Source organism: Salmo salar, chromosome 04, assembly GCF_965601325.2.
Source record: "Salmo salar chromosome 04, fSalSal1, whole genome shotgun sequence".
NCBI lineage: Eukaryota > Metazoa > Chordata > Actinopteri > Salmoniformes > Salmonidae > Salmo > Salmo salar.
In genome coordinates, this window is record NC_138294.1 from 59,948,179 (window position 1) to 59,972,095 (window position 23,917).

General features: G+C 44.7%; 1 protein-coding gene across 1 annotated transcript in view; it reads right to left on the reverse strand.

Moving 5' to 3' along the window:
- LOC106603546 (uncharacterized) overlaps nucleotides 1-23,288 on the reverse strand; it is a 33,351-nt gene extending 10,063 nt beyond the window's left edge. Inside the window, exons 1-12 of the mRNA XM_045717106.2 lie at nucleotides 22,129-23,288; nucleotides 10,250-10,513; nucleotides 9,644-9,874; nucleotides 8,211-8,300; nucleotides 7,674-7,952; nucleotides 7,343-7,473; nucleotides 6,894-7,098; nucleotides 6,398-6,643; nucleotides 5,978-6,112; nucleotides 5,311-5,552; nucleotides 3,685-3,823; nucleotides 1,379-1,463 (exon numbers count right to left, since the gene is read on the reverse strand). Coding sequence (XP_045573062.2) covers nucleotides 1,379-1,463; nucleotides 3,685-3,823; nucleotides 5,311-5,552; nucleotides 5,978-6,112; nucleotides 6,398-6,643; nucleotides 6,894-7,098; nucleotides 7,343-7,473; nucleotides 7,674-7,952; nucleotides 8,211-8,300; nucleotides 9,644-9,874; nucleotides 10,250-10,513; nucleotides 22,129-22,257 — 2,176 coding nt within the window. The 5' untranslated portion in view covers nucleotides 22,258-23,288. The remainder of the gene's footprint in view (nucleotides 1-1,378; nucleotides 1,464-3,684; nucleotides 3,824-5,310; nucleotides 5,553-5,977; nucleotides 6,113-6,397; nucleotides 6,644-6,893; nucleotides 7,099-7,342; nucleotides 7,474-7,673; nucleotides 7,953-8,210; nucleotides 8,301-9,643; nucleotides 9,875-10,249; nucleotides 10,514-22,128) is intronic.
- Nucleotides 23,289-23,917: the final 629 nt, after the last annotated feature.

The following is a 23,917-nucleotide window of genomic DNA, read 5'->3' on the forward strand; positions in this document are numbered from 1 at the left end:
GAAAGTCTGAGTTTGACGTGGTTATCTCAACTCTGAAGGTTTTGTGTTGATGTTGTATCAGATGTATTTGATGGCTGTACTGTTTTGTAAAGTGTAATCTACACACTTAGAAAATATGTTTCTTCAGGTGCCTTGTGGGACAGTTGAGCTAACGTAGGCTAATGCGATTAGCATGAGAATGTAAGTAACAAGAACATTTCCCAGGACATAGACATTTCTGATATAACTCCACTGTCAAATTTACAGTAGCTATTATAGTGAAATAATACCATGCTATTGTTTGAGGAGAGTTATTAATAAACAAATTAGGCACATTTGGGCAGTCTTGATACAACATTTTGAACAGAAATGCAATGGTTCATTGAATCAGTCTAAAACTTTGCACATACACTGCTAAATTGCACCTGGGCTGGAATAATACATTATGGCCTTTCGCTTGCATTTCAAAGATGATGGTACAAAAAAAATACAAAAAAAATGTTTTTTTTCTTCTTTGTGTTATCTTTTACAAGATCTAATGTGTTATATTCTCCTACATTCCTTTCACATTTCCACAAACTTCAAAGTGTTTCCTTTCAAATGGTACTAAGAAACTGCATATCCTTGCTTCAGGGCCTGAGCTACAGGCAGTTAGATTTGGGTTTGTGATTTTAGGCAAAAAAAAAGAGGTGATGGTTATATTTTGAACCATAATGACGCGTCTTTTAGGGATAATTAAAATGTAGGGGCGGTGGCTCATTTGAATATTTTGGGGCGTTGTTTGCGCTAAGCTCTTTCTGTGCAACCGTGAGTGAGAATGTCATTCCAGTTTATCTAATATGTTGTGTTATGTCATGTCTTACGTCAATACTTGTTAAATATGACTATTGCCAGTTACGGTGTCTTGTGACTAAATCAGTGGTTCCCAATTCTTTCCTTAGGGTCCCCCAGCTGTTCTATATAACACTTATGGAATGGCACTGCTCCAGTTAGCTCCAGGTAAATGCACTGGTTATTAGTAGAACCTTAGGAAATGACCTTATGAGCATGGTTCTTTATAGAAACTTCAAAAAATGGTTCTATATAGCACCAAAAAGGGTCCACTATGGTAACAAGCCAAATAACCCTTATTTGGTACTATATATAACTATTTATTTTAGTGTGTAGTCTAGTCACGTTGAAACTATTGTTGAAGCCCACACACAAACATAAATATTCATAGTGAAAGCCATGTTGTTCACAAAAACTGTGCAGTGTGAAGCCTGCTCTGAGGCACAATCTAAAACCAGTACTCTCGAGCACAAGCCCTTCCATCCTTCCATATAAAGAATTCTGCAGTGCTGCTTGAAAGCTGTTTGTGCTCCCTCCACGGTGCCTGCCAGTGTAGTGAGTCACTCACTGCGCTGTAGCTTCTCCTGCTGTTTGTCCCATCTCTCAGAGAGATCCTTCTGCTTAGCCAGGAGCGCATCCAACTTCTCCTTTATCTGTGTCAAGAGGGGGAGAGAGACGGTTGGGGAGCGTTCAAGATCACAACAAATGGAATGCAACGACAATATATTAAAACATTTGAAGTCAGTCTTGACAGGGAATTATATTCATCATCATGTGAGGTTTAAGTGATACACCTCCATTGAAGACAAACCTACACAATATTCATTGCTCTTTTTAGTTATTCATTTTTTTCAGTTTTGCAGCAGGTTTTAACTAACACAGCATGAGTGAATTGTGGTTTTGCTGCATACAGTGTGATGTGAAGTGTGGTTTTGCTGCCTAACCAGCTAGCACATTTGGTTCCTTGGAAGTTGTGGGAACGTATGTTTTTAGTTTCACATTAGTTGTGGGAACGAAGCCATAAGTTTCCAGACCGGTAAAACAGAATGCTTTTTAAACATTCTGAGAACAGAAGTGAACGTTTTGCCTGTTCTGGAAACATTTATGTTTCGGTTGCAGGGAGGTTCTGAAAATGTTTTTCTTTGGTTCCTTGAAAGTTTTCCTGGGAGATTTTATTAACGCTTTGAGAACGTTATTCGGAGGGTTTTTAATAACTTCCTTAAAACTTTCACTGAATGTTTTAATAAGACTTTTAATAACACTGCTAGCTTATTTTGGGTTAACATTTTTGAACTCCAAGCACAGATAAGACACATGGAAATTCATTTACTTATCCTTTAATCATGCGAACACATTTATTTTTTATTGTTCCACGGCATCAGTGAGATTCAAACCAATAATCTTCTGTTCTCTATCCATGGAATTAGTCCATTCCGCCACCAGGATGGAGCTAGCATAACATGTTTTTTTTGTTGTTGTTGTGTTTTACACCCTTTTTCTCCCAACTTTCATGATATCCATTTGCGATCCAATTACTCCCCTAACCCGGACAACGCTGGGCCAAGTGTGCGCCGCCCTATGGGACTCCCGGTCATGGCCGGTTGTGACACAGCCTGGGATCGAACCCGGGTCTGTAGTGACGCCTAAAGCACAGCGATGTAGTGCCTTAGGCTGCTGCGCCACTTGGAAGGCTGTGCAATGTTTTTTTACATCTACTCAAACAGGGTGCAGCCAACACACCTGAACACACTTAATAAAGATGCACTATGGAGAAATCGTTCCAACATTTCCTGGTTCCAAAAATTCTAATAGTTCACCTAATTTCAGTTTATGTCACAAAACAAGCAAGTGTAGTGTAGAGAATAATTGTACCATCTAAACCGCTGTGAAATATTTTTTACATAACCAAAAATATTGTCTTTTCAGCTGTTTGAAGCTGGAGTACAAAACCGAAAGTAAAAGACGCAACAACGAAACTTAAGAACAGGAAGCATAGAAAGAGAGCACATAGAACAGATCTACCACTTCTTAGACTTGCTTTCAATGAGATTGACAGATCTATAACTCACTTTTCTATGTGAATTTGGTCAGATCACCCAAAAAGTTACATATTACAGCTTTAACATGATAGAGTTTTGTTGATGCTTAGAACAGAATGTATATGTTTTTAAATAACATTCTTAGAACTTCATCTGAGCATTACTAACATTTTCTTGTGGTTTTTATGTAAAGTTTTCTTAACGTTCTTGGAACAATTTGAGAATATGACTTTAATTAGAATCATGAGGAAACCGGTAGGAAACGTTATGCTGAAGTACTGAAATTCCCACAAAAGAAAGTTGTTCTCTAAACTATTTGAGAACATTCCCAATGTCAAACCAGTTGGAGAACGTTCCATTACCAAACTGTAAATTAAATGTAACCATGTTTGAACTTTTAGAAAATATTCTGTTAAAATAATGAAATACCAAGAAAATATTTTTTTTTTGTCAAGTTCCTTAAATGTGCTGAGAATGTTCCAAAGCCAAGCAACTATCCTGCACCATTCCCTGAAAGTCGTGGGATGGTTGTATGCAACAACAACAAAAACATAGAGCTTGGTGACAGTGTGGTTGTCCTAAGAAACATATGGTTCTCAGAACATTTTGTGCTAGGTGAGTACAGTGTGTAATGAGGTTTTGATGCATAAAGTGTGATGTGAAGTGTGGTTTTGCTGCATAAAGTGTGATGTGAAGTGTGGTTTTGCTGCATACAGTGTGATGTGAAGTGTGGTTTGGATCCATACAGTGTTATGTGTGGTTTTGCTGCATACAGATTCAGTGTAATCTGGTTTTGCTGTAGACTTATGTAGGTGAGGTTATATGTGATGCTGACCTCCTCGGAGGCTGGGTTGCCTGCGGCCAGCAGGATCTTTCCCAGTTCCACACATTGCTGTATTGTCTTCCTACGGCCATCCATCTTGGCTTTCAGCTCACCATGCTGTTTCATCATCACCTCTGCAGAAGACGAGTCCCTGGCGGAAGCCACCCCATAGGACAGCGTCAGACAGGAGGGAAGCACAAAATGCAAATGTCAGAAAAGAAGAGTGAAGACAGGGACCTATTACCATTTTCCCTATATTGTACTTTCCAGTATGGTTCTAGCAACTGTATTGTAGATACATACTGTAACCAGGCCTGCGAAGTACAGGTCGGCTCAGCTCAGCTAGTGTGAAAAGAGTATGTGTGAAATGTTAGCCAGGTGCTTGATTAGTGGGTTCTGAGAAACCAGCTAAAGAAAGTAGAGTTAAGTATGTGATGTATCCTTAAATATAAATGAGGACTACTTAAATACTGTAAACAAAAACAACATATATTCCCCTCATTTTTCACAACCAAATTAAACTGAATAGCAGATATTAAAAGAAATGAGGTCAAGGTGTCAAAGCATTTTATTCTTAAACTAAGTACAGCTTTATTGCATAACATGAATGGGTCTATCTACAGTATGTGCCAATCAAGAAGGTATTAGCTCTACTAGGGGTGCCTGAAATGGTTACTAAAATAGAAGATAACATATATATACTGAACAAAAATATAAACGCAACATGTAAAGTGTTGGTCCCATGTTTCATGAGCTGAAATAAAAGATCCCAGAAATGTTCCATATGCACAAAAAGCTTATTTTTGTGCACAAATGTGTTTACATCCCTGTTAGTGAGCATTTCTCCTCTGCCAAGATAATCCATCCACCTGACAGTTGTGGCATATGAAGAAGCTGATTAAACAGCATGATCATTACAGAAGTGCACCTTGTGCTGGGGACAATAAAAGGCCACTCTAAAATGTGCAGTTTTATCACACAACACAATGCCAGAGATGTCCCAAGTTTTGAGGGAGCGTGCAATTGGCATGCTGACTGCAGGAATGTCCACCAGAGCTGTTGCCAGATCATTTCACATTCATTTCTCTACTATAAGCCGCCTCCAATGTAATTTTTTTGAATTTGGCAGTACGTCCAACTGGCCTCCCAAAGACAGTCCATGTGTAACCACACCAGCCCAGGACCTCCACATCCGGCTTCCTCACCTGCGGGATGGTCTGAGACCAGCCACCTGGACAGCTGAGGAGTATATCTGTCTGTAATAAAGCCCTTTGTGGGGAAAAACTAATTCTGATTGGCTGTGCCTGGCTCCCCAGTAGTTGGGCCTGGCTCCCAAGTGGGTGGGCCTATGCCCTCCTAGGCCCACCCATGGCTGTGCCCAAGCCTAGTTATGTGAAATCCATAGATTAGTGCCTAATTTATTTAAATTGACTGATTTCCTTATATGAACTGTAACTCGCTGAAATTGTTGCATGTTGCTTTTATATTTTTGTTCAGTATATACATTACAGATGCATTTCCTTTTTATCCTTAAACTAAGAAGAGCCTATTTATCAAGTCAAGTATCAGAGTTATGAGATTATCAAAATGGCTGACAATTAGCATTTAGTTCAGGTAAGGAGACCTTCCATTACTTACCTGGGGTCGTCCCCTCCAATCTGTCCCATGATGCCCTCCATCCACATGAGCTGCTCGCGCACCACCGAGAAGAACTGCACCTTGTCTGTCACTGAGGTGACCTGCACACGACTGGCCTCACAGGAAACCAGTAGCTCCTTCCATGCTGACATCACTTCCTGCTCTTTGCTCATGATGGCCTCAGCCTTCTCTCCGGCATAGATGGTCCTCAGCTGGGCCGCATTTTCCTGCAGCTGCCTTACCTGGAATACAACATAGGACATGCCTCTGTCATTTCAAATCATCAACTAACCATGGTTGGTCTTCAGTTTAGAATACAACCAGGTTAATCAGGTGTGCTAGCTAGGGTTGAGGCAAAAGTATGACTCCAGTCATATGGTACATATGGTACACAATATCTTTCATCTTTGCTACTGTGTCCATATTGGTATTCTATTTACTGCACTGTGTATCTTGGGGTTAACATCTGTAACGTCCTCATGCCCTCCAGGAGCATTACTTATTTGAGTGAATGGTGTTAGAGGAGAGCCAAAGTGCATTGACGGTCCTCTAAGGTCAGAGGGGGACATTTCACCAAATCACCTCGTCTACACTCACCTGTGGACCCCAGGAAGAGTAGCTGCTGCTATCACAACAGCTAATGGGGATCCTAATCAAATACCAATACCTGTGAGACGAGCAGCTGGAGGGCGTGCTCGAAGGAGAGCATGAGCCTCTGCAGGGTGGCAGGGTTGGCGATGCTGGCTTGGCACGCCCTCACCTCTGGCAACTGCCTCATCTTCCCCGCAGTCTGAGCCAAGACCTACAGCACAGCACAACACAGGACAGACAGCATCATCATCACAAGACCCTCACAAATACAACCTCACACCAGGGATATTCACAAAGTGTCTACACTGTCTACCAGCACCTCCAAGCACTATGATGTTTGATGTAATTTAATATAAATCCAGCCGAAAGGTACTAGTGTTTCTCCCACCATTGTACAGGCAGGTCAGGTCTCCCTGCCTAGCTATGTTTCCCTCTGCTTATTGAAAATAATCTTGGGGAACCTAGAAAATAATCTTAGAGAAACACTGAGCTGTACCTCTTTGCAGTCGGTGAAGAACTTGTGCAGCTGGTGTGATGCTGCCAGCATCTGTCTTCGGGTCTCCATGAGCTCCAGTAGGTCGGCCCATGACTCGTTCAGTCCGTCCTTCCACTCAGCTATGGTGGCCGCGTCCGTATGGCCACAGTCTATCATCTCATTCACCATCTTATTCACCTGCTCCATCCTCTGCTGGCCTATGCTGTTGGTCTCTGAGCAGAACTTGGTGAATTTTTCCTGTAGCATCTGTGAGAGAGAGAGAGACCAGAATAAGCTTGGGACCAGAGTTATAGAGGTCAGGTATCGTATTTCATTTGTCATTTATATTGCACTTTATTTTGTGTCATTCAGTTGTGTTTTTAACACTCAAATACTCACAAAAATTATGTTTATTGAATAAACACATGACAATGTAATTCGCCAGGGACTGATTGTGACCATCCATTGTCAATTGATTGATTGATTCATTGCCTGATTGATTGATTGATAGACTGACCGTGACATGCTCCAGGTCTTGACCCAGCTCAGTGGAGCTGGCAACGGCCTCCCTCTCAGTGATCCACTTCTCTAACTCCTCCACCTCTCTGTTGAGCTGGTACATCCAGTACTGCTGCTCCAGCTTGGTCTTCCTGTGCTCCACCATGTCCTTCAGAGATACATACAGACGGTCTATGTGGGACTGCTGCTTGGTGATCCCCTCACTGTCAAAGAAAGAGAGGGGGGATATTGAGAGGGAAACTGACACAGTAGACAGTAAAATAACGGATCGTTCACTGAAATTTAGTAGCCTATACAAACTGAGCCCGTTTTATTTTCTGTATGGTCTATGGTAAAATTTCACCAGTGAATTAGCTGTTGTTTGTGGGTATGAGTTGGAGTATCATTGAAGCATGTGTTTAGATGTAGTTTGAGCCTGGGTGTGACTGTCAGTGTGTCTGCCCGTGCCTGTCTGGGTGCCCCAGCTCCAGCTGTCGCTGACACTGCTGGGAGAGCATGCCCACTGTCTCAGCGTAGTTCTCCACCGTCGCCTCCAAGGCCAGGTGCTCCTTCAGCAGCTGCAGGGTGCTCTCCTCGTCCTACACAACAGTGACCTCATATTAGGGACAAAATCCAAACCATCAACCAGACATACATTTTTTGTAAAAAAAAACTAACAGGCACATTAGGCAAATCATGGTAAAGGTCCTCCAGGAGCACTGTGGACTACTAACCAATGGGCCAGTCTCATACCCACCCTGCCAATTCAATCTCATGATACCATGCTACCCATGCGTACCGTGCCCTTCTCCTCATTGATGAGGTGCAGTTTCTGGCCTGCCAGCCAGGACTCCACCTTGGCTGCCTCGCTGTAGTACTGCTGGGCTTGCAGCACCACATCCAGCATCACAGACCTCCTCTCCGCCTCCAGCCTCAGCACCTCCCACACCTGACGCACATGCCCCGCCCCCTCACGCACAAAGTCAACCTCGGGGGTCCGCAGAGAGGCGATGATCCCCGCCCGATCCAACACCTCCTCCACCCGCGCTTGGCGCCCCTGCAGATCCCTCTGCAGTGTCTGACGGGCCAATAAGAACCAGGGGTCATGTTTAGCTGGGTAAAAACGCCTCGAAACAGAGTGAAATTGGGAGGCATTATCTGAATTTGTCCAATAAGAGCTCACATTTTCGCTTTCCTTTATAAAAATGTGTGGCGATGTGTCCTGTTGTGTGGGGACTATAGTTAGGTCTGAGGTGAGCAGCGATAGTCATTGAGTTTATGCTGTGCTGTGAAGAGATAGTGTTGTGTGCTCATATAGAGGTCATCCGTCTCTCACCTGGTTGATCTTGACATGCTGCTGAACACTCTGCAGGTTGTTGCCGTAATCCTTAGAGGAGGCCAGAGGAAGCCGCTCCTGGATCCACAGCTATAACAAATCAGCAAATTGTGGTCAGTGACAGTCTGTACAAACCTATCTCATTGAGAGGAGACCCTGATGATTTAATTGATAAAGGATGGGAGACATCGTCAACCTTTGACCACAGAACATAAGAACTATTTAGAAAATCATATTAGACACCTTAAGAGGCTATAGGATAGAAAATAACAGAATAGATGGAGAGATAAAGGTGGAGAGAGGGAGAGAAGGAAAGATGCCACGGAGAGAGGGAAGTATGTTTTGCATGTGGAGGCGTCACCAGCTGGAGCGCACTTATGTACAGTACCAGTCAAACGTTTAGACACACCTACTCATTCAAGGGTTTTTCTTAATTTTTTTCTATTTTTTACATTGTAGAATAATAGTGAAGACATCAAAACTATGAAATAACACATATGGAATCATGTAGTAACCAAAAAAATGTTAAACAAATTCTTGAGATTCTTCAAAATAACCACCCTTTGCCTTGATGACAGATTTGCACACTCTTGGCATTCTCTCAACCAGCTTCACCTGGAATGCTTTTCCAACAGTCTTGAAACCCCACCTCTTTAAGGAATACCTGGGATAGGATAAAGTAATCCTTCTAACCCCCCCTTAAAAGATTTAGATGCACTATTGTAAAGTGGTTGTTCCACTGGATATTATAAGGTGAATGCACCAATTTGTAAGTCGCTCTGGATAAGAGCGTCTGCTAAATGACTTAAATGTAAATGTAAGGAGTTCCCATATATGCTGAGCACTTGTTGTCTGCTTTTCCTTCACTCTGCGGTCAAACTCATCCCAAACCATCTCAATTGGGTTGAGATGAGCTGTTCTTGCCATAATATGGACTTGGTATTTTACCACATAGGGCTATCTTCTGTATACCACCCCTACCTTGTCGCAACACAACTGATTGGCTCAAACACATTAAGAAGGAAAGAAATTCCACAAATGAACTTTTAACAAGACACACCTGTTATTTGAAATCTATTCCAGGTGACTACCTCATGAAGCTGGTTGAGAGAATGCCAAGACTATGCAAAGCTGTCATCAAGGCAAAGGGTGGCAACTTTGAAGAATCTCAAATATAAAATATATTTTGATTTGTTTAACACTTTTTTTGCTTACTACATGATTCCATATGTGTTATTTCATCATTTTGATGTCTTCACTATTATTCTACAAAGTAGAAAATAGTAAAAAATAAAGAAAAACCCTTGAATGAGTAGGTGTGTCCAAACTTTTGACTTTTGCATTTAAAAAATAGTCAAATAAATTAAATCAATCAACATAGGGAAAGAAAGGCTAGAGGCACCAGGGAGTAATGAAGTGTGTCAGTCACTCACTATCTCTTCCTCTAGGTCCTGAGCGACCTGGTGCATCTCTTTGGAAGCCAGCAGGATGCGACGTCTCTCCTTCAGGGGCTCAATGAGGCGCACGATGCGGGTCTCCACTACGGCTGGCTGCTCGCCCCCTTCTCCCTCCCCACCCTTCACCAGGCTGCCTCGCTGGGGGAGGCACACCCCCTGGAGGGACCCTAGTTCCCCTACGTCCTTGTACAAGTTCCCCATCTGAGACTGAGGGAGGCCAGCCAGGGGGAAGGAGGAGGTCAAGTTAGGAATAGATGATGAGAGACTGATGCCCAAACACACAGCACATGGGCTTGAACAGCACTTTGAGCTATTTTCTTGTGTGTGTTGTGTTTCAATGTTATGCAATGTAATGGGTTAGCTGGCTTTAAGAACAAACTATACGGTCGACAACCAGCCTAGTGTCTGATGGCAGGGAACTTGGTATGTAAAAGTCAACAACAATGGCTTCTATAGCATTAACAGACATTTGGATTGGAAATATTACATAAATTAACATAAAATGAGTTGAAATGTGTTGTCACAAAATAACTGCCATAGCAATAAAAATCATGAAAAGCAACCTATAACAGTAATAGACACCTGAAATTTATGCAGCTGCTCGTTGAAGGTGGGTAGGTGATGAGCCTGCTCCAGCTGAGGGGGCTGTTTCTCCAGGCCAGAGAGCTGGTGGTCCAGGTCTGAATAGCTCTTCACCACCGGCTCTGGCTTGTTGTTCTCAAACAGAGCCCGGGCCTTGGCCTTGGTGGTGCTCTCCAGGTCAGTCCAGCACTCCCTGATCTCCTCCAGCTTCTGCTGCACCACTGAACGCAGCTCCGGCTTCTCATCGATCAGCTCCTGGCCCTCCTGAAGGCACATAGAGGGGAAGAGGAGAGAGTACAGTGGTTACATACACTGCATGCACAATTATTAGGCAAATTGTATTCCTCGGGATTCATTTTATTGTTGAACAAACACAATGCTCTCAGTCAATCCAAAATGTTATTGAACCTCAAACCTGAATGTTTAACAAAGGAAAAGTGAGTTTTGTCTTTCTCAGGGAAATATATAAGTGTGCACAATTATTAGGCAACTATTAGTGTGCAGAATTATTAGGCAACTAAATTACAAAAATAATTTATCTCAACTCACTTGTTTATTCTCAATTTTTAGAGTAAGTGTAACAGATAAGTAACACAAAATGACAATTATACTATATAACATTTTTGGCCTTTCAAAAATATTCAGTGACCAATATAGCCACCCTTATTTTCAATAACTGCCATGAGCCTTCCATCCATGGAGTCTGTCAGTTTCTTGATCTGTTCACAATCAATTTTCACTGAAGCAGCAACCACAGCCTCCCAAATGCTGTTCAAAAAGGTGTATTGTCTTCCATCACTGTAAATCTCACGTTTGAGAAGGGCCCACAAGTTCTCAATAGGATTTAAGTCAGGTGAGGAAGGGGGCCAGGTCATTATTCAGGCATCTTTGAGGCCCTTGCTGGCTAGCCAAGCAGTGGAGTACTTGGATGCATGTGATGGAGCATTGTCCTGCATAAAGATCATGCCCTTCTAGAATGCTGAGGACTTCTTCCTGTACCACTGTTTGATGAAAGAATCTTCCAGAAACTGGCAGTAGGTTTGGGAGTTGAGTTTCAGTCCATCTTCAACCCGAAAAGGTCCAACTACCTCATCCTCAATGATAGCAGCCCATACCAGTACCCCTCCTTCACCTTGCTGGCACCTGACTCAAAGTGGTGCCCTGTGTCCATTACTGATCCAGCCACGGGCCCATCCATTTGGTCCATCAAGAGTCACTTTCATTTCATCTGTCCATAAAACCTTTGAAAAATCTGTCTTCGGTATTTCTTTGCCCAATCTTGACACTTCAACTTGTGAATCTTATTCAGTTGTGGTCTTGTTTCAGTCTTCTTGACCTTGGCCATGTCTCTGAGCACTTGACACCTTGTACTTCTGAACACTCCAGGTAGGTTGCAGTTCTGGAATACGGTGGCACTGGAGGATAATGGGTTCCTGGTAGTTTGACGTTTAATTCTTCTCAAGTCTTTTGCAGTTAATTTGCGCCTTTTCTTCCCCATGCGTTTTATGCGCCCCAGTTGACTATTCGCAACAAAACGTTTGAATGTCTGGTGGTCACACTTCAATAGTTTAGCTATTTAAAGAGTGTCGCATCCGTCTGAAAGGCATTTTACATTTTTGGCTTTTCAGTGTCAGTTAAATTTCTTTTTTGGCCCATTTTACCTGAGGTAATGAGGCTGCCTAATAATTATGCACACCTTGATATAAGGTGTTATTCACTTTCGCCACACCCTCCCTCATTACACAAATACATATCACCTGAAAATGAGTAAATCCAATAAGCATTCAAGTTTATATGGTTTGGAGTTCGAAAATGTGAATAAAAACAATAAGATCAGAATACTCACTTGCCTAATAATTGTGCACGCAGTGTATATACCCTACCAAAGTTATTTTCTTAGTTTAGCTTATCCTAAGTATAGCCACTTACATGGCCAACAATTAATTTAATGTTTGTATAGTTAAATATAAGCTGAGGAAGTTCAGGTGACATGCTGTATTATCATATACCATTGTCGTAACTGTAAAGCTGCTCTGCTGCTGATACAGTGATAAACTCAAACTCATATGTTAAATCAAGCAATGAACAGTTATATTTCTCAACTGAGAGATGTAATGTTTCCCTCCAACATGTACACTAGTATAATGTCAGCTTTCCCTTGGAGGGAGTGTACTCACTAGCTGTGCTGATTGTTTCCTCATTTAGTACAGTATGCTGAAAATCTCTCAAATACAGGCTACACAATCTCCATACAATATTACTATTTTCTGTATAATGCTAGAAAATATCAAATGATTAAACCCAAGCCAAATAAGATCAGTTCTTACTAACAAAGCATAGTGTGAAATGTGCAAGATGACTGCAGCAGATTGAAGCATAGACAATGTTTCATGTCTCTCTGCCTATGCATAAGTGACTTGACCGCCCATCATATCAAACTAATGTTTATCATGGCCATACATTTTTTTTTTTTTACTTAACCTTAACTTAACTAGGCTTGTCAGTTAAGAACAAATTCTTATTTTACAATGACGGCCTACCTCGGCCAAACCCTCCCCTAACCCGGACGACACTGGGCCAATTGTGCACTGCCCTATGGGACTCCCGATCATGGCCGGTTGTGATACAGCCTGGGATTGAACCAGGGTTTGTAGTGACACCTTTAGCACTGAGATGCAGTGCCTTAGACCGCTGCGCCACTCGGGAACAGTGGTCGTACAAAGCTAGGGCAATTTTTGCAATCAGGCTGATATCAGGTTGCTTTCAAATGAATTCCATGGAAATCATCTGTGTCTACACACAAGTCTACAGTGCCTCAAAAAAGGCTAGGGGTCCCAGAGATCCAAAGCATCATCTTTTGAAGTCACCACAGAAAACCATAGCACTGTCTCTGTTTAAAGGTCATGACTCCTAACTAAAAGGTTGTTTCGGGAAAGGGAAGACAAACACCCTTTGATTGACCACCAATGTTGTGTCTGGTCAAAAACACCTGTTAAGACAACCCCAAATGTCCCATAATCTTTTGTTCAAACTCTGGGCTATAACAAGTGTGTGGTTCATTTCTGATCTTTGTCCCAGAATCCATGTTAACTCATGAGCAAAGCCACAATAGCCCTCGCAATGCCAAAAGGCTGGTGCCTTGAATGGCTTTAACTCGCACAGAGGCAGGTGTATAACAAAACCTAGCCCCGGGCTGACCTAAAAAAAAGAATGCATGGAAAGCCCTAATACACCCCTGGTCTGTCTGTCTAAGCACAACAGTTCCCTGTATTCACTCAAGGGTTTCTTCTTCTAAATCTTGGGCTTTGTGCATGATGTGAGCTGTACGAGGAGATAGATGTGGAGAGAGAGATCAAAGCTTTTCCTTCTCTGTCTGTCTCTATGTGTGTGTGTGTGTGTGTGTGTGTTATATATATATATATATATATGAGGCTCTCTCTGTGGCTCCACTCCAGGTCTCCTGAAATAGATTCTGCAATGCCCGTCTCCTCCCATGCTCTGACTGAGAGGAACAGGAGGTGTTTCCTATGACAAGCGTTCATATCAGACGTTTCCTCATCATCTCTAGTATCAAGGACCACTGAATGTCAGTCAGCCGTATGGAGCCAGAGGAAATTGTGCAGTTAAAATGACATACTGTCCTGTACTGTATACACACGTAGTAGACCTTCATAGCCATAAGTGTAGTAGAGACCTGCTTAGCGCAATGTTAGTTTTCAAGAAGAGAAGCCTGAATAGAATTGTTCCTTTACTCTAAATACTCTGCTAAATGAAAATAACTGGTGTTGCTATAAACTATTCCTTGCAGGGACATACATAATAACCCAGAATATAACATATTTCATCCTGTAAATATTGCTGTATGTTTCTCTCCTATATCTTTCTCAGAGATAGCTGGACCTATCCTTTGGCTTTCATAATGCAGTGCTGCATTCCTCCTCTTGGCACAGTCTCTATGCTTAACTGCTGCCAGCGCTCTATCCCTCTCTCTCTCTCCCTCCCTCCCTCTCTCTCCCTCTCTCTCTTTTTTTCTCTGCCTCTCTCTCCTCCTCGCATAATGCAGAGCCAGCAGAAAGCAGGATAGATCTCTCTCCTCTCCCTTGGCTTCACTGACACACAGGGAGAGAGAAGGAAGAAGAGAAATCAGTGTGGGGGGAGGAGAGGAAATGGAGAGGAGAAAGGAGGACAGAGAGAAAGAAGAAAAGAGGAGAGGGAGGTATGAGTGAGAGGAGAAAGAGGAAGAGAAAAGGAAAGGGGGATGTGCAGGGCACACACACCTATGTAAATACATTGTATACTGAGAAGCACACTAACAAACACATATGCACACATATTCATAAAATACACAGACATAGAAATACTGTATAAACACTCATGTGCTATACAGTGCATTCGGAAAGTATTCAGACCACTGGACTTTTTCCACATTTTGTTACGTAACAGCCGTATTCTAAAATTGATTAAATAGTTTCTTTCCCCTCATCAATCTACACACAATACCCAACAAAGACAAAGCAAAAACAGGTTTTTAGAAATTTTTGCAAATGTACACAAACCCCCCCTGAAAAATGTCATTTACATAAGTATTCAGACCCTTTACTCAATACTTTGTTGAAGCACCTTTGGCAGCGATTACAGCCTTGAGTCTTCTTGGTTATGATGCTACAAGCTTGGCACACCTGTATTTGGGGAATTTCTCCCATTCTTCTCTGCAGATCCTCTCAAGCTCTGTCAGGTTGGATGGGGAGCGTCGCTGCACAGCTATTTTCAGGTCTCTTCAGAGATGTTCGATCGGGTTCAAGTCCGGGCACTGGCTTGGCCACTCAAGGACATTCAGAGACTTGTCCCGAAGCCATTTCTGTGTTGTCTTGGCTGTGTGCTTAGGGTCGTTGTCCTGTTGGAAGGTGAACCTTTGCCCCAGTCTGAGGTTCTGAGCACTCTGGAGCAGGCTTTCATCAAGGATCTTTCTGTACTTAACTCTGTTCATCTTTCCCTCGATCCCGACTAGTATTCCAGTCTCTGCCGCTGAAAAACATCCCCACAGCATAATGCTGCCACCACCATGCTTCACCGTAGGAATGGTGTCAGGTTTCATCCAGAAGTGACGCTTGGCATTCAAGCCAGAGTTCAATTTTGGTTTCATCAGACCAGTGAATCTTGCTTCTCGTAGTCTGAGAGTCCTTTAGGTGCCTTTTAGCAAAGTCCAAGTGGGCTGTCATGTGCCATTTACTGAGGAGTAGCTTCCGTCTGGCCACTCTACCATAAAGGCCTGATTGGTGGAGTGCTGCAGAGATGGTTGTCCTTCTGGAAGGTTCTCCGATCTCCACAGAGGAACTCTGGAGCTCTGTCAGAGTGGCCATCGGGTTTTTGGTCACGCTCCTGACCAAGGCCCTTCTACCCCGATTGCTCTGTTTAGCCGGGCGGCCACCTCAAGAAAAAGTCTTGGCAGTTCCAAACTACTTCCATTTAAGAATGATGGAGGCCACTATGTTCTTGGGGACCTTAAATGCTGCAGAAATGTTTTGGTACCCTTCCCCTGATCTGTGCATCGGCACAATCCTGTCTCGGAGGTCTACGGACAATTCCTTCAACCTCATGGCTTGCTTTTTGCTCTGACATGCACTGTCAACTGTGGGACCTTATATAGACAGGTGTGTGCCTTTCCAAATAATGTCCAATCAATTGAATCTACCACAGGTGGACTCCAACCAAGTTGTAGAAACAGCTCAAGGATGATCAATGGAAACAGGATTCACCTGAGCTCAATTTCGAGTCTCATAGCAAAAGGTCTGAATACTTGTGTAAATAAGGTATTTCTGTTTGTGGTTTTATGAATTTGAAACGATTTCTAAAAACATATTTTCACTATGTCATTTTGGGGTATTGTGTGTAGACTGCTGAGGACATTTTGTTATTTCATCAATTTTAGAGTAAGGCTGTAACGTAACAAAATGTGGAAAAAGTCAAGGGGTCTGAATACTTTCCGAATGCACCGTATGTGTAGCCTATGAAAATCAATAGGCACTCACACTCTCACAAACATGGCATTCACATGGATATGCACACACACGCGTGTGTGCGCACACATACAGACGCACACCCAAAATGACATTAGAGGCCTGGTTTGAATAATTTGCTGTTAATTACCCTATTGGCAGGTATATTGTGATGCTAAACTAATCCATGACATCACCATAACGATACTTTACATACAGCTAGCTAGATGCAGCTACATGGTTTCTCGAGTGGGTGTGCAGATAGATTGTAGCTACTACTCTGGGCAACCAAAACAACGTGTGACTGACGCAGTTGTAGATTCTGACTAAAAGGCTAGTGCATGGTTAATTTTTCGCAGCAAAACCAACACCTTAAAAACAGCAACAACAGACCTCAACTATTATATGTTCACCAGACCGAATCCAAGGACATCAACTGGGTGTGATGTGATCCTGTCGTATGCTTTTGTTTGACAGTATCAAGTGTTCCAGAGGGATAGGTGTTTTTGTGTTTACACAGTGTTTTTCTATGTTTACACAGCATTTGACATTGGCAAAGCATTGCCACAAGGTCAGCCTTAAGTAAACCCCAGAGTCCTCTCTTTGTTACAGACAAGCATCCCCACGGGACTGAAGAGGCCTCTACTGAGACAGCCCCAATTCAGAGCTCCGAGCTCAGGCCCAGTCCCAGCTCAGAGCTCCAAGCTGGGACTCAGGCCCATCTGCTGAGTAAGTACTGAGGGAGAGCAGAGGAATTGGCCCGGGGCAGGAACCCTTCCAAAAGGACAGAGAGTTCTCAAATCGCAGCAGAACGCAGCATAATATTTTCTCCCCGGTCTCTCAGGTAACGAGAGAGGGAGAGGAGGAAGGATAGGTGGGGGCTGATTAAGTGATGTTCTCGAGAGTAGCAAGACACGAGGGTCTCTGAAACACATCTTGCGTTGGGCTAGCAGAGACATAGAGCCCTTGAGAAACCCCGCTAGTCAGCCTTGTGGATACAGTCACCACAGACAGAGCAGACATCTTCTGTGTCCATTCTTTCAATGTACTTTTGTACTGTATCTATCTGGTATCTGGCATGAAAGGTTATACAAATACGCTGATGACTCTGAAGCAGAGCAGGTATCCTTTTTCATTCCGTTTTCACTTTGAGCTAGCTGTCATTCTAGCTCGAGCGAGGGCCTCTCTGTGACACCAGTAGACATTTCAAAGCCATTTGTAGATGTACTGTATGTACATAATGAACAATGCATACTTAATTGTAAGATGCTTTCATCCAAGATACTATATCTATCACAGGTATTAAATGTATGTCACTAACATCCAATACTGATTATGACTGAGCTATTTTATGCATGTACATATTATACTGTATCTACTCTACCAACAGACACAACAGCACCATGTACATCCTCTCTCCTAAAAATCAACCATTTGAGAACCAGCTCCAATCCTTACTCTACAAGGCAAAGAGGTTTGTCTGTTCTCCAAATATATGTATTTCTAAACGTTCCATGACCTTGTGTCCTACTGAACATGGCCCTGGTCTTTCCAAAGATTTATTAGTGTTGGAGAGATCGCGATTTACCAATGTTTGGTACTGCTGCTCTCTGACTACTTGTATTATTAGTTGGATTGATCAGTTATTCCATGCACTTATTATAATATAATCCGATTTCATTTTACAGCCACATCAAGAATAAACAAAGACATATGCTTATAAAAAGGCATGTTCTTGCAAGAAAGCACAGGACATTGCAAAAGTCTTAGAAATTAAAAAAGGTAAGAGTGCTCGGAAATGCATGAAAATATCATACATTTTGATACAATTTTAATTCAACAGACATTTAAGGCTTTCAAAATGGTGTTATCCACAATACTTAGTTAGCTAGGTCCTACATACAGTACTATATTGTTTTCACATCCAATCTATTTTTATTTAGTTTTTTTTCTTTTACCTTTATTTTAGCAAGGAGTCACCATTGAGACCAGTGTCTCTTTTTGAAGGGAGCCCTGAATATACAATTTCATGGAACAAAAAAATGGAATATAAAACAAGTAAAATACAGCACGACACAAATTGCACTGACAAACATAGGAGTCTCCAGAGTTAACCAACCCTGTGAACGGGTTTGATAACTTGTAATTTTAAATCTTAATGGTGAAGTTAGGTAAGTCGGAAGCTTGTGGAGCAAGGCTTTGTAAACAAAAAGAGCGTAATGATGTGATCTACGTGACTTCAAAGAGGTCCAACCAACCTTTTGGTAAAGAATACAGTGATGAGTAATAAAACTGTCTTCTGTGATAAAATAAAGGGCACTATGAGAAACGGCCTCCAGGGGTTTAAGAGTAGAGGCAGTTGCACTTTGATAAATAGTATTACCCTCATCAAGAACAGGTAGATAGGTTCACTGCACAATCTGCTTCCTGCTGACTAGAGAGAGAGAGAGAAGATCTGTTTTGTAAAAAAAAGCCCACATTAAATCTTAGTTTCTTAACAAGCTCATCCGAATGTTTTTTTAAACAATAAGTCATTGTCAATCCAAATGCCAAGGTATTTGTATGCAGTGACTTGTTCGATTACATTTATCTCTTGATAGGCCTCAATAAACAATAGTGGTCAAGATAGCATTCAAAAGGGCATGTGGGCTAGATAAGCTAATTCTCACAGTATAGCCTGGCCCTAAATTGAATTACTTTGGGTGAAGACTTTTACAAACTAAGAGTTTCTACATACAGTAGACCTTTTCCTGGAATGGGTAGACTTATTCTAAATCGACCCCTAGTCCCTGTAGATCTGAAAGGATTGTGTATGGCAGTAATATGTCAATTGCCTCACCTGGCCTTCTGATTGGCTGAGTGCCTTAGGTGTATGGGCTAGGGGTTGATTTGGGATTCCGAGTTAAATCAACTAATTCAAACGTGGAGCATCCACATGAGCCTCCCACCAGGCTTCTCTGCAGCAGTGTGGTTGAAGAACACTTGGATCAGGGTCAGTAGGGCACACAGTAACACCAAGGCTTGTTCTTATTGGACAAGTTCAAGTAGTACCTCCCAGTTTCGAAAATATTCTCTCTATTGAACCCAACCCAGGTATGGGTTGTCTTCACTGATAAAACAGCACCAGAGAACTGGGATATCAGCATTTACTGTAGGCCTCTCTAGTTACCATACAAACAATTGCATGTTGTACAGTACTATGCTATTAATACAGGCTTGTTGGTATATTCTTAAAATAAGGCCATGAATGGATTGTCTGTAGACAGTAGCACACAGGTTTGATAGATTGTCCACTAACTGTCATGATGTTCACGTTTCATCCAATTATTGATAATAAATGTTTTGAGGAATAAACACACTGGTAAAATATAATCCAATGTTAGTATGCAGCTATAGCATGGGCAAATGAAAAGGCAATGGGAAAAATACATTGCCCAGGGTTTACTGCTTCAGTTATGCAGAAAGCATAACAACAATGCTTTCACATGTATAACCTTGAACTTGAAATTCAGGATGTCCTTAAGAGAAGCATATAACAATATTTGTTTACAGTTTACTCATGACTGAGTAATCAAAACGGAGTAATGACAACCCCCCAAATATGCCTAATGTGTCTTGCCGCCGTGACTATCCCTTTTACACACACACACACACACACACACACACACACACACACACACACACACACACACACACACACACACACACACACACACACACACACACACACACACACACACACACACACACACACACACACACACACACTATCCTCCCCAAGCACAAGCCCTCTCTCAATCATGTGCTCACACTACCATCACCCTGCACCTTCCACTCACCTGATCTGTCTGACCTTCCCCTACCACCCTCTCCATTCACCTGCTCTCTCTGACCTCTCCCTACCACCCTCTCCATTCACCTGCTCTCTCTGACCTCCCCCTACCACCCTCTCCATTCACCTGCTCTCTCTGACCTCCCCCTACCACCCTCTCCATTCACCTGCTCTCTCTGACCTCCCCCTACCACCCTCTCCACTCACCTGCTCTCTCTGACCTCCCCCTACCACCCTCTCCACTCACCTGCTCTCTCTGACCTCCCCCTACCACCCTCTCCATTCACCTGCTCTCTCTGACCTCCCCCTACCACCCTCTCCACTCACCTACTCTCTCTGACCTCCCCCTACCACCCTCTCCACTCACCTGCTCTCTCTGACCTCCCCCTACCACCCTCTCCACTCACCTGCTCTCTCTGACCTCCCCCTACCACCCTCTCCACTCACCTGCTCTCTCTGACCTCCCCCTACCACCCTCTCCACTCACCTGCTCTCTCTGACCTCCCCCTACCACCCTCTCCACTCACCTGCTCTCTCTGACCTCCCCATACCACCCTCTCCACTCACCTACTCTCTCTGACCTCCCCCTACCACCCTCTCCACTCACCTGCTCTCTTTGACCTCCCCCTACCACCCTCTCCATTCACCTGCTCCCTCTGACCTCCACCTACCACCCTCTCCATGCACCTGCTCTCTCTGACCTCCACCTACCACCCTCTCCATTCACCTGCTCTCTCTGACCTCCACCTACCACCCTCTCCATTCACCTGCTCTCTCTGTCCTCCCCCCACCACCCTCTCCCCTCCCCTCTCCACTCACCTGCTCTCTCTGACCTCCACCTACCACCCTCTCCATTCACCTGCTCTCTCTGACCTCCCCCTACCACCCTCTCCACTCACCTGCTCTCTCTGACCTCCCCCTACCACACTCTCCATTCACCTGCTCTCTCTGACCTCCCCCTACCACCCTCTCCACTCACCTGCTCTCTCTGACCCCCCCCACCACCCTCTCCTCTCCCCTCTCCATTCACCTGCTCTCTCTGACCTCCCCCTACCACCCTCTCCACTCACCTGCTCTCTCTGACCTCCCCCCACCACCCTCTCCCCTCCCCTCCCCTCTCCACTCACTGCTCTCTCTGACCTCCACCTACCACCCTCTCCATTCAACTGCTCTCTCTGACCTCCCCCTACCACCCTCTCCACTCACCTGCTCTCTCTGACCTCCCGCTACCACCCTCTCCACTCACCTGCTCTCTCTGACCTCCCCCTACCACCCTCTCCATTCACCTGCTCTCTCTGACCTCCCCCTACCACCCTCTCCATTCACCTGCTCTCTCTGACCTCCCCCTACCACCCTCTCCATTCACCTGCTCTCTCTGACCTCCCCCTACCACCCTCTCCACTCACCTGCTCTCTCTGACCTCCCCCTACCACCCTCTCCACTCACCTGCTCTCTCTGACCTCCCCCCACCACCCTCTCCCCTCCCCTCCCCTCTCCACTCACCTGCTCTCTCTGACCTCCACCTACCACCCTCTCCATTCAACTGCTCTCTCTGACCTCCCCCTACCACCCTCTCCACTCACCTGCTCTCTCTGACCTCCCGCTACCACCCTCTCCACTCACCTGCTCTCTCTGACCTCCCCCTACCACCCTCTCCATTCACCTGCTCTCTCTGACCTCCCCCTACCACCCTCTCCATTCACCTGCTCTCTCTGACCTCCCCCTACCACCCTCTCCACTCACCTGCTCTCTCTGACCTCCCCCTACCACCCTCTCCATTCACCTGCTCTCTCTGACCTCCCCCTACCACCCTCTCCATTCACCTGCTCTCTCTGACCTCCCCCTACCACACTCTCCATTCACCTGCTCTCTCTGACCTCCCCCTACCACCCTCTCCACTCACCTATTCTCTGACCTCCCCCATCACCCTCTCCCCTCCCCATTCACCTGCTCTCTCTGACCTCCCCCCACCACCCTCTCCCCTGCCCTCTCCATTCACCTGCTCTCTCTGACCTCCCCCCACCACCCTCTCCCCTCCCCTTTCCACTTACCTGCTCTATCTTGGCCAGCCATTCTTTGTTGCGGGCCAGCTCGGCCATGAAGGCCTGGTGCTTCAGCCACTTCCTGTGAAGCTTCTGGGCCTCATCCCGCGCCGTGTCTCGTCCTGCACCCATAAGCATCTTTTCCTTTACCCGCTGTCCCTAATCACTCAGCTAGGGGAGAAAAAAATAGCCACCATCAGGGGCCTGAGCCTGAGCCAGCCCCTCTTCCTCTCTTCTCTCCTCCTTTCCCACAGGACGTCCTGCCTATCTGTGTGGCTCCTCTACGCCAGAGACACCCACTCCACTCTGCAGGGTCCCGGGTACCTTCACTGTCACAACCCACCCCAACCCAACCCCCACCAGACGCCCTTTCTGGAGAAAAAAAATTAAGATAAGCACCTCAGCAGCAGCAGTGGCAGTAATGGTAGCTCAAGCCCTTCCAATTCACTCGCCCCTGGGTCCTCATGCCATACTACTTCACGGCTCCTGCAGTCCTTCCTGGTGCTGCAGTGCCTGCTAGCCGATCTCAGAGAAGGCAAAAACAACCAAGCAAATACAGGAAAAGAGCCAATGACCCAACAGCGCCGACAAAGAGCGTTCACAAACATCCAACACTCCTTTTTCGTTTTTGGGGGATGGTTTTTCTCTCCTTGTCTCCTGAGCTCGATTAGAATCCAGTCATTAATGAAGGTGATGATGATCTAGCATAACCAGCACGACTCCATCAGACAGGACAAACATGAGGGTCCAGCGATCAGCGTTGGCGATCTCGTACGGTCCGTGGTCCTGCCTAATGTTGCCGTAGTCGGGAGGAGGAAGAGGAGGATGAAGAGGTGGAATAGGAGGAGCAGAGTGAATGGAGATGGATGCAGAGGCAGTGCAGTCAGAGGGGGGCAGATAACATAAGCTGTCCGCTCTTGAAATGCACCGTTGCCACTGCTGCAGAGTAGAGATGTAGCTACTGTACACACAGGGGTTGGGTTGTGTAAGACACTGCTACATTATATCCTCTTCCCAGTTCTCCTTCCTCAAGTCTCCACACAGATCAGACGCGGCTGGTGCATACTGCTGCAGTCCCTGCCTCTCAGCTTCGCTCCGCTGTGTGAGAACGTGTGTGTGTGTGGTGTGTGTGTGTGCACGTATGTGTGCAATCACAACCAGCACTGCAGTGCCGGGGAAGAGGTAGGGGGAGGGAGGGAGGGAGGGAGGGAGGGAGGGAGGGAGGGAGGGAGGGAGGGAGGGAGGGAGGGTGAGGAGAGAAAGCAAGGAGAAATGGAGAGGGAGAGAGATATAGCGGGAGAGGGAGAGATAGAACAAAGCGAGATATATAGAGCTATTGGAAAAGAGAAAGAGAGAGAGGAGAAGGAAAGAGAGAAAACGAGAGAGAGCCTGCGTCATCCTTTAGTGTCACCAGGGACATTTTTCTGCACTAGAAATGACTGCACTCAGAGCAGAGCAGAGCGGGAGCAGGAGGTTTAAGAGGGAGGGGGAGGGGGAGGTGTTGTCATTTGGAAACAGCTGAATGAGAGGGGAGCAGGAACACATGGCCCACAGTGCAGCTGGCTGCTTTGGATCACCGTTCATTCTCACCCATTTAAAGGGACCAGCATGCATTTGGTTCACCAGCAGAAAATAGGGCTACCTCATTGGGTAGCTACAGTAACACCATTTCAGGGGTTAGAAGTGGAGGACTTTACAGCACAGACGTAACCTGTAAGCAATTCTAGACCTCTGAAATAAATGTTTTAATCCATGAATATTTGTTCCACATGAATCAGAAACAGTGATATTGACAATG